This window comes from Dipodomys ordii, unplaced genomic scaffold, assembly GCF_000151885.1.
Source record: "Dipodomys ordii isolate 6190 unplaced genomic scaffold, Dord_2.0 Scaffold5, whole genome shotgun sequence".
Taxonomy (NCBI): Eukaryota; Metazoa; Chordata; class Mammalia; order Rodentia; family Heteromyidae; genus Dipodomys; species Dipodomys ordii.
This window is the reverse complement of record NW_012267221.1, coordinates 11,892,396-11,903,441: the sequence shown is the minus strand read 5'-3', so window position 1 is coordinate 11,903,441 and position 11,046 is coordinate 11,892,396. Positions and strand designations below refer to the sequence as shown.

The 11,046-nt window shown below is 34.5% G+C and overlaps 1 protein-coding gene across 1 annotated transcript in view; it reads left to right on the top strand.

Annotated features, from left to right (window-relative positions):
- Pla2r1 (phospholipase A2 receptor 1, 180kDa) overlaps positions 1-11,046 on the top strand; it is a 119,234-nt gene that overhangs the window by 30,767 nt on the left and 77,421 nt on the right. The window contains exons 5-8 of the mRNA XM_013030869.1: positions 2,332-2,451; positions 2,898-3,038; positions 8,000-8,194; positions 10,005-10,162. Of these exons, the coding sequence (XP_012886323.1) occupies positions 2,332-2,451; positions 2,898-3,038; positions 8,000-8,194; positions 10,005-10,162 (614 nt within the window). The remainder of the gene's footprint in view (positions 1-2,331; positions 2,452-2,897; positions 3,039-7,999; positions 8,195-10,004; positions 10,163-11,046) is intronic.

Below are 11,046 nucleotides of genomic sequence, written 5' to 3'. Positions count from 1 at the left end.
TGAATAGCATGAACATTTGGATTTCCTTTCTAATCTCTTCCATGACCCACTCATGATTCAGCAGTGTGTTGTTCAGCCTCCATGTGGTGCCGGACTTTCTTTGGTGGCTTTTGGTATTGAGTTCTAATTTTATTCCCTTGTGGTCAGAGAGGATGCAAGGTATAACTTCAATGTTTCTGAATTTAGACAAGTTTGCTTTGGAGGCACACATATTTTAAAGCTTGTGAAAGTCAGTAGCTGGTTTTAGAAGGATTACAATAAATGGATGAACAATGTGTGCCTTCCCTTCCCCCACAGCCGCACACAAAGCCATGCACAAGTGGGGAATTACAACTGAAATCAATTTGAGAGAGTTATATTGGAGGATGACACCAATTTCTCAAATCGTTACTAACCCATAATGATTTCTATGTAAAACATTGAATATCATCTGTGAATTACAATTGTTGTCTATCTTAATGGGCAGAATATCTCGAGAGTATTTGAACCTATTTATTCAACCTAAATGACAATTACAAAAATTATTGTATGTCAAAGACCTTGATTTAATTACCTCAATTATATAATTAGACTTTGGGGATTATTTAGGAAAACAGAAGTTTATTCATAAAGATGAAAACCTGCTATAACCAAAATATATTTTAATGATATAAAGAGTCTAACATTTCTTGCTACTGAGCATTGAATATGGAATAATCTAAGTTATTGGGAATGCCAAGAAATAGCCAAAGGAATTTATATTTGCATTTTTCCTATAGCATTGTAGGCCATTTTAATTCTAAATGTAAATTGACTGAGATTTTTGGCATCTGTAAACATACTATAAACTATGCAATGATTTTATGTATACTAATAAATCAACTGCACAATAGGTACTCAGAATAAATTAGAGAGTAATATTTTAATAGTTACTTTAAAATATCATTTGGCACTTACCTGAATATAAAATGTGGAAATTTCTGTGTCTTGTCAATGCATCTTCCAGTCCCCCTTTTTGTGACCCTAACACCTGTTAAATGATTGGAACAAAATTGAAAAGTTTTCAAATGGACATGCTCATGTCTTAGACACTGAAATGGAGTCTACTTGCAATATGCTGCTTTGGCTTAGTGATTCCTGACTACTGATTTGGTTCTTCCAGTTTCCTCTATTGAGCTGAAATATCCAATCTCTGGGTACTGCAAATCTGCCATGTGACTGCACTGACCTCAGTATTGCTCTTTTCAGAGTAAAACAGGCTGCAATTAATAATGGTTTTGGAACTATCAGCATAAAATGCACATTTCCTAGGAAAGCTGGAACATACAGCCAACTCATAATCCCTATCTATTAGGCTTTCTCCATCTCAACTGGGCTCCTGAATCTGACCCAAAACAAATGGAATTCTGAGTAGATGGGTCATAAGGAAACAATGCTGTCTTTTATAAATAAACAACTAAATGGCAACATTTGAGAGTATTACATAATTAGCCATTTTCAAGAAAGCTCTCTGACGCTAGTTCTTTGTTTCCAAATTTCATTACACAACTAATACATGTTTAGACTAGAAAAAAATTGAATTCAGGTCCAAAAAATAAAATAACAAAGAAAAATTTTCCATCATTCTACAATTTTGATAGGCTTATCTTTCTGTGTAAATCTATTCATGATTATTTATAGTGTCTCTCCCAAAAAAAAAAATCGATGATATGAAACCATGAGTTACTGTGGTACAATGGTTAGGATCAAGTAATCCTAAACCTTCGCCCACCTATAGCGTGACAGCCGCCTCAACTTTGCACTGCCAAGGCCTCAGTCACCTCCTTCCAGACCTCCTTCCACAATTCTGGTCCATGGGTGTTGCTGCTCTTGACCAGACAACTGACAGCTCTCACAATATATAGCCCTGTCCCGTTATGCTTCTGTATTCCTTCTTAAATGTGAAGACTTGCCCCTGTTCATTTTCTGGGAGTGGCCCTGGGCACTTCTTCCTCCACTTTCTAACTTTGTCGTGCTTGAGCATGAGCACAGGAAGGAGAGGGCTTCCAAGTCAGAACAGCTCACCTTTGAATAGACTGAAGACCATCCAAAGGTGACATTTCTGGATGCTTGGATGAAGTACTTCATAACTGAAAAGTAGTGTCAGTGAGCATTTAGGACATTGCTGTGTTTCTGTAGATGGCAAAGCCTTGCTTTAACATTAGGAGGTATCTATCTGGGTGGGATACAATAGCACCTTCATTTCCTATCACATCCTGGAATGAACTGATGACTCTATGACCCAGGAATAGGAAGATACGAAGAAAGTAGTGCATTGAGCCGTTTGTTTAAAACCCGCAATTTTCTTTTCAGAGCACCTGAGTAATGAAGCCGTGGAAGTGTGGATAGGTTTGAATCAGCTGGACGTTAATGCTGGCTGGCAGTGGTCGGACGGAACAGCACTCAGCTATCTGAACTGGAGCTCAGATACTGGTAGCAAAGGTTTTCCTTGCCCTCAGCATGTGGTCCCATCTGTAGTCTTGACCGGCAGCATTTCCTGTATAGACCTAAGACATGAATTCTGAAAATGAGTTGTAAATATTGTTTTAGTTTGACTAAATTCCTGTAAGGCAAGCTTTCCCAAACAAGAACGTGGGAGCCAAGAAGGAAAGCTACTTAGCCAAAGTTGCTGGAGAGCTGGGGTCAGAGCCACAGTAGTCTGCTGTTGTAAACATTGCAAAATATTCCACTACTTTAAAACCACAGAAATGGCTGTTATATGATCTTTGGGAAAACATTTTGTTGTTATGCTTAAACTTGAATGGCAAAATCATAGGCATAAAATGATATCTTCCAAAGATTCCCTCTCTGTTCCCCTGATGCTGATACTACTCGTTGATGTGTATTAAACTCACATTAAACACACATTTTACTTTTAGGGATAAATGAGCCATTTGTTGAATATCACTGTGGAACATTTAATTCATTTATGCAACCTGCCTGGAGGAGAAGGAATTGTGAGTCTGCCATGCCTTATATATGTAAAAAATATCTAAACCATACTGAACACACTATTATTGGTAAGTGTTTCTATGTTAAGTTGTTCTTATGTTTTGTTTATTTCTTTTCTGACTAGTTTGCTAATAATTTCGTGATTTAAGTAAAGCTAGAAGTGGTTTCCATTTATCTGAATAAAAATATGTGACTAGGTAATACCTGTAATTCTGAAGGCAACATGAAGCTAACAACTAAAAGAAAATCAGCTGAGTATAAGAAACATATTTTTCTTTCTTTTTAAATATTTTCATTGATTATTATCCTACATTTATAAAAGCAAGATATGTTCCCAATGCTACTCTAATTTTCAGTTTTATTCTTGTTTTTTCTAGAAGTTGAAAATAATTTTATAAAATTATTTGCTTCATCAATTTGTGTTAACTTTTAAAAATTGACACATAATAATTATATGATTTATTAGAAAAATGTATTTTGATACATATATGTATTGTTAATCATCAAATCAACATGATTAGCTTATACATTACTTCGAAAATTTATCATTCTTTGTGGCAAGAACAAGCAAAATCCTTTCTTGTAGCTATACTGAAATATACAATGAATTCTTTGTAACTACAATTAGCCTCTGTGAAATAAAATAGAACCTATTTCTCCTATCTGCTTGTAGCTTTGTGCCATTCTTTGTCAATTTTCTACTACATTCCATAATTTATATTAACACTCTCCCAACTAAAATAAAATACAAAATGTGGGTTGTAATTAAGACTTAAATAATACCTAATTATAATCCAATGTCTGAAGTCCAATTATTTATGTTTTTAAGTTCTGTTACCTCAAGTTTCAGTGGGAATTAAAGTCTTGATTCAAAAGTAGAGATAAAAGCATAGCAATTGCTAGAAGATCACTACAAGAATAATTAGAAACAACTTCAAATTAAAATAAGCTGAAGTCTCATTTTTGGAATAATTGTCCCGTCGAATTGGGTTTTAATTGCCATTTTCCTTTAAATAGCTCAAGCTAGAATTTATTGTAGAATGATGTTAGGGTTACAGTATAAAGGAGCATCTTGTCCTCTCTTTTCTTCTCCTTTTCTTTTTAATGTAGAGGCTTTTCCAGAATTTTAAGAATTTGCTACATTAGTGACTGCCATTTGTTCTTTTTCCTCTGTCTCTTTCTTCTTCAACCTTTCTTCATCCATTATTTTCTTTGACTTTTCTTGCCTTCTGCTTTATTTATCTTTTCAATTTTGGAGCAGATGCATGAAGCTGGAGTGCATTACTTGCTGCTGCTTTGAGTTCAATAAGTTCTTTGGATGATCTACTCCATATCTTCAAACTGTGTTTCTGGGATCCCAAGGGTCTTTTACAAAAATATCATTTACAAACTAATACATAAAAAATGTACATATTAATGGGTAATGGTAACATAATGTTTTGATATATGTATATATTATACAATGTTTAAATCCATTTAAATGTATTTCTCTTCAGACATATAGTAAAAACTTAGAAAATTCTTTTTTCTAGCTTCTTAAAACATACAGTTCATCACTGTCATCTGTAGTCACTTTACTGTGCACACCATAGCCTCCCACTTTCATCTATTCCTAATTTAGTAACCATTTTTAATCAGGTTGAATTTTATCAAATGCTTTCCTGTACCCATTAAGATGTTCATATGTTTTTTCTCCATTATGTTAATGCAGCATATCATGCTTCTTGATTTGCATATATTGAACCTCATTTGATCATAGTGAATGATCCTTTAAATGTGCTATTAGATTTGATTTCCTAGTATTCTGTTGAGAATTTTCACAGCCATCAAGAACACTAGCCCTATAATTTTATTTTTGTGCAATATCCTTTATCTGGTTTTAGGATCAGGGTAATGGTGGCCTTGTAGAATGAACGTGTTTAGATGAATTCCTTATTTGTCTACTTTTTAGATTAGCAAAGAAAATTGGTCTAGTTCTGTAAATGTTGGTAGAATTTAGCAGCGAAACCATCTGATCCTGGGCTTTTCTTTGGTAGGCTTTTTTTTATTATTACTGGTTGAATCTCCTAAGTTATTGTTCTGTTCAAGGTTTCTATTGCTTCAAGATACAGTCTTGGTAAAAATGTATGAAGTCAGAAAATCTATGAATTTATTCATGTCTTCTAACATCAAATTTGTAGCATAAAGCTGTGTATATAATGTCTAATCATTTTTTGTATTTCTGTGATATCAGTAGTAATATATCCTTCTGATTTTACTTATTTGATTTTTTTTATTCTAATAAAGGTTTGTCCATTTTATTCTATTTTATTTTATTTTATTATCAGTCGTAGGGCCTGAACTCTGGGCCTGGGCGCTGTCCTTCAGCTCTTCAGCTCAAGGCTAGTGCTCTACCACTTGAGCCACAGTGCCACTTCCAGCTTTTTCTGCTTATGTGGAGCTGAGGGATTGAACCCAGGGCCTCATGCATGCAAGGCAAGCACTCTACCAATGAGCAACCTTCCCAGCCCCATTTTTTTTATTTTTAAAGAATTAATTTTTATTTCATTTATTTTTTGCAAATTTTAAACCTCCATTCCATTCAATTCTACTCTGATTTCCTTCTTTGAATTTGGGGTTTGATTTGTTCTTGTTCTTATTGAGCATCCTTGAAATGAAGGGATATTTCACAGCAACATCTTATTTCTTAAAATCTTTTCAATTTTTGAATGTGGGCATGGATGTGGGCTAGTAATGTCTTTCTTAGTGATGCTTTTGCTTGGGCACTTAGGTTTTAGCATGTTTTAGTTCCATTTTCATTTATTTCAAGAAATTTTAAATTTATTTCTTTCTTGATTCATAAGGTATTCAGAAGTAAGATATTTAATCTCCATGTGTTTATCTTATAACCAAAATTTTTCTTGTTACTACTTTTTAATTTAATCTCATTGTGTCCAGAAAAGATATTTGATATGGTTTCAGGTTTTAAAAATCTGTTGAGACTTGCTTTGTGGCCTAACATTTGATCTATTCTGCAGAATGTTCTATTGCAATGAGGAAAATGTGCAATCAGCAGGGCCATTTGTTCTAGGGTACAATTTATCTCTGCTGTTTCTTTATTAATTTACTGTCCATTACTGAAAGTGTTATACTTCTGATATACTATTGTATTGGAGTTTATCTCTTCCATCAAGTCCACTAACATTTGCCTTATATATTTGAGTACTCTGATATTGGGTGCATATTTGCAATTATTTCCTTTTGCTGAATTATCCCTTTATCATTATGTAATGACTTTTCTTGTCTCTTTTTACTGTTTTTTTTAAAAGTATATTTTCTCTGATATAGGCATGGCTACTCTTGCTCTTTAAGATCTCCTTTGCATGAAATATGTATTTTTATCTCTTTATTTTCAGTATATATGGGGCCTTAGATGTGAAGTGAGTTCGTTGTAAAAAAAAAAGTTAATTTTTTTAAAATTTTACATCTAGTCATTCTGTCTTTTAATTGGAGAATTTACTCCATTTATATCCAAGGTAATTTCTGAAAAGGAAGGTCTTACTATAGACATTTTGCAACTTAACTTCCAATTTTGTTGCATTTCTGTTCTGCCTCCCTTTATGATTAAGTGATTTACTCTAATTGTATGTTTTGATTACTTGTATTTGCTCCTGGTTTGTCCATAATGGATTTTTGCTTTGTCGTTGACATGAGGTTTACAGAAAGCATCGTTTGTTTATAACAAGCTATTGTGAAGTAATAGTAATAGCATGATAAAATAAGAATACAAGGGGCTGGGAAAGTGGCTCAGTGGTAGAGCGCTTGCCTTGAATGCATGAGGCCCTGGGTTCAATTCCTCAGCACCACATAAGCAAAAAGAAAAAAAAGCCGGAAGTGGCACTGTGGCTCAAGTGTTAGAGCACTAGCCTTGAGCTGAAGAGCTGAGGGACAGCACCCAGGCCCAGAGTTCAGGCCCACTACCGGACTCCCCCCCCCCAAAAAAAATAAGAATACAAAAAAAGAGAAACTATACTATCAGAATATTATACCTTTCTTTTTCCACATTTAAATTTTTTTAATAAATATCAATCTATTTTACATCTTTGTTGCCTGTCTCAACATATTTAGACATTATTATTTTGATTTTTTTAGTCTTCATACTAAAGATATGAATTATTAACATACTATGTTTACAATAGTAGATACAGCATTTTGGGTTTGTTTATGTAATCTCACAAGTGAGTTTCATCATTCTGGTTGTTGTTTTGGCAATATTGGGAATTGAATTCAGGAATCCTTGCTTGCTAAGCAAGTGCTATCCTACTTGAACCATACACTCAGTCCCTTTTTGACTCACTTTCGAGATGGAGTCTTCACTGTATTTCTAGACCAGGTTGGCCTGAAATCCTTCTGTGTGTGTATCTCCTTGTCACTTTGAATGACAGTTTATTTTCTTGTATCCCACCTAAGCCTTGATTCAACTGTTTTAGGCTTCCTATCATTACTGAGATCATAGACATGCACCACCAAATGACTGATCAAAAATATTTACTAAATTTTTTAATCTATTTAAATCTCTTATTAAATCTTTAGTGTCTATTAAATGTTTAGCTATTAAATATTTATTTCTATAGTATAAATGGAAACCAATACATAGAAATACAATATATTGAAATATAAAAACATAAAAATATATAGATGCTTGCATACAAAAATATAAAAGTAAATATATTTTAATATCTATTGAAATATCTATTAAATTTTAAGTGTTTTCTGACTCTCCACTTGCATTGTATGACACCATTTACTTCTTCATGTATTAGATTTCTCAAATAGAAAATGAAGTGTTGAGGCTCATTAGAGCCCACATCTACATTAGATCAGACATGAAATCATTCTTGCTTTTAGATATAATTTATTTGTCATTTCATAATTTGGGCAGTTTTACTTTTTAAAAGGAATCATATTGCTGGCAATTTATATAAATGGGTAGTAAAGAATAATAAAACAGTTGTAGAATACGGCACAAATTTCTTCTTTAATGAAACAGAAAAAGATGCTTGGAAGTATTATGCCACCCACTGTGTACCTGGCTGGAATCCCTACCATGGCAAATGCTACAAACTTCAGAAACAAAAAAAGACTTGGAATGAAGCTTTGCACTCTTGTCAATCTGCTAACAGTACATTAATAGATATAGCTTCATTAGCAGAGGTGGAGTTTCTCATAAACCTCCTTGGAGCTGGTAAGTATCAACTGCCCGTGACTTAAATCTGATCTAGTAACAACTTTATAGTGTGGAGTTGAAAAGAAATGTAAGATACTTTTTAAAATTTTATTGTTTGTGGCACATATATTTAAAAGTTTCTAAATGCTACTCAGGAATGCAAAGTCAAAAAATTGTTGTTGTTAGTTGTGGGGCTTGAACTTAGTGTCTGAGTACTATCCCTGAGTTCTTTTGCATTCAACACTAGTGCTCTATCACTTTGAGCCACAGAACCACTTCTGGTTTTCTGCTGGATAACTGGAGAGAAATCTCACATGCCTTGGCTGGCTTTGAACTGAGATCTTTCAGATCTATGCCTCCTGGGAAGCTAGTATTGTAGACATGAGCCACTACTGCCTGGCTTCACTGTTTTTTGGTTTTGTTTTGTTTTGTTTTTACAAAATACATCTTCATAAACTTTGTAAAAAATCTGAACATGTGCTTACTAGATTTTTTTTAAGTGGTAAAAGTCATTTTGTGAAACATACAATACAAAACAAAAACTTGTAATTTAGGTTTATGGCCATTAGATAGATAATTTGCTACGGCCACATAAAAGGAATTTCTCAGGTAAATAATAAGTAACTGTGAGAAGGGATGATTGATCTGGAGTGGGGTTTTCAGGCTGAGTTGTGTTCAGGGGTCCAAGCTTCCATGCCTCCACCACCATCAGTCACTGAAGCAAGTTTTCTTCTTCCTCCTGTCATAAATTTGATGTGGAACACTTCTGAAAAACACTGCAATCATTGACTTCATTTATCATTGTTTAAGAAGGAAAAGAAACCTAGACTCCTCTTTGATGACCTTTCCAATGTGAGGAGTGAAAACAGAAATCCTCCTCTGTCATTTTTCCCAATCCTTTGCTTTTGTGATTAAAACAATCCTGCCTTCACCTCTATGCCCACAAGGAGGCTTGAACGCCTTTGTCAAGGTCTTTGAAAACCCAGTATCTATTTACCCCACCAACAATGTCAAGCTTTTGTTATTTTTCTGATTAAGTGCCTTTCAGGGCTTCTATTCCTTTTTGTCATTGGAAGAAATACCTTAAAGCTATTACTAAAAGTTTGAGTTCATTTTTAATGTGCCCTTTCATAATCAATTTTCCTATTCTTTTCTCTAAGCAGTATAATTTACTTCTATATAATTTTTAAGTTGAAAGTTTTGATATGTAATTTGTTTAACATATCAAAAAGTTTGTTGATATGTAATTTGCTTGAACAATGTTAAGGTAATATAGTATATCTATGTTAAGTTTTTCTTATAATAGTTGGATTAGTATTACACTTAACTTTATTTTTTTTCCTAATTTATAAACCAAAGGCAAAAAGTTTAATATTTTCTAAGGAAATGACAGTTGTCTTCAAAATTATTTTAATGTTATTCCTTGAGTGTTTTACAGGAAAGACAGAGAAGTAAATAAAAGATACAATTAGCTCTTAAAAAAAACAGATTGAAAGAAAGAAAGCAGACTTTTCAGATCCCTTTGCAAACAGTAGTAGGAGCTAGAGTCCAGGAAACACCAAGCAAGTTCTACAGCTTTGTCCTTGGGTTTGCTTTTACATCCCTTGTGCCTTACTAACAAGATCTATATCAAGAAAATCTGAATATTATAGGAGGGAAAAAGTTTATATAGGCATTCTATGCTGAGATTTCAGCATGTTTTTAATCATAAAAAGAAATAAAAAGAAGAAATCACATGAAAAGTGGTATATTTTGGTAATAACTCCACTAAATTATCATCTTTGCCAATATTAGGATCTTGTATGTAATGAACACTTCTCTCTTTCAGAAAATGCATCAGAAACATGGATTGGTTTGAGCAGCAATAAAATTCCAGTTTCGTTTGAATGGTCTAATAGCTCCTCTGTCACCTTCACTAACTGGCACACACTTGAGCCCCAAATCTTCCCAAATAGGAGGCAGCTATGTGTCTCAGCAGAGCAGTCTGTAAGTTAACTCATTTGCCCAATGTTCAATTTTGCTGAACTGATATTGAAAGTTATCTATGCCAGGCCCTGGGGCCATGGCAAAACCAAGAGACACGGTCTTTGTATCTCATTGGCATTCTATGCTAAGCAGTAAACATGTGGTCATAGAAAGCACATAATAATTGTAGCTGTGATTATTGCTCTGAGGATTGTTGCTTTGGGGAAATAGGTGACATGAGGTAAGTAATGGGTTGGGGCAGCTACCTCAAACAGGACAGGACAGTCACAGAAGGCCGCTCTGAAGAGGGGACTGTATGCCAAGAATTCGAACACATGGAAAAAGTCTATTACAAAACAAGGAGTTAAGACATTCCAGACAGAGGCAGCAAGTACAAAGGCCCAAAATAAGCCTGACCTAAACAGTGACCAAGGCTGGAGGTGGTAAGAGAAGCAGCAAGAAAAGGACAAAATGCCAGGATTAGAGGAAAAAGTATAGAAACCATGGGAGTGTTTCAAGGACACAGAGGGCATGATCTGACTTATATCTTTTAAAAACAATTGTGCTTGCTAAAGAATACCTTGGAGGGCCTGGGAATGTGGCTCAGTGGTAGAGTGCTTGCCTAGCATGTATGAAGCCCTGGGTTCAATTCCTCAGTACTACATAAACAGAAAAACCCAGAAAGGGTGCTGTGGCTCAAGTGGTAGAGTGCTAGCCTTGAGCAAAAGAAGCTCAGGGACAGTGTCCAGGCCCTGAGTTCAAGCCCCACGACTGACAAAAAAAAATGCACTGGAGATAGAGAAAATTAAAGCAGAAAGCCCATTTTGGAGGTTACTCCAGGGTTGATAGGATAGTGACTGCAAAGAGAAATTAACATATTCAAGGATGTTTTAGGAAACAAAGGT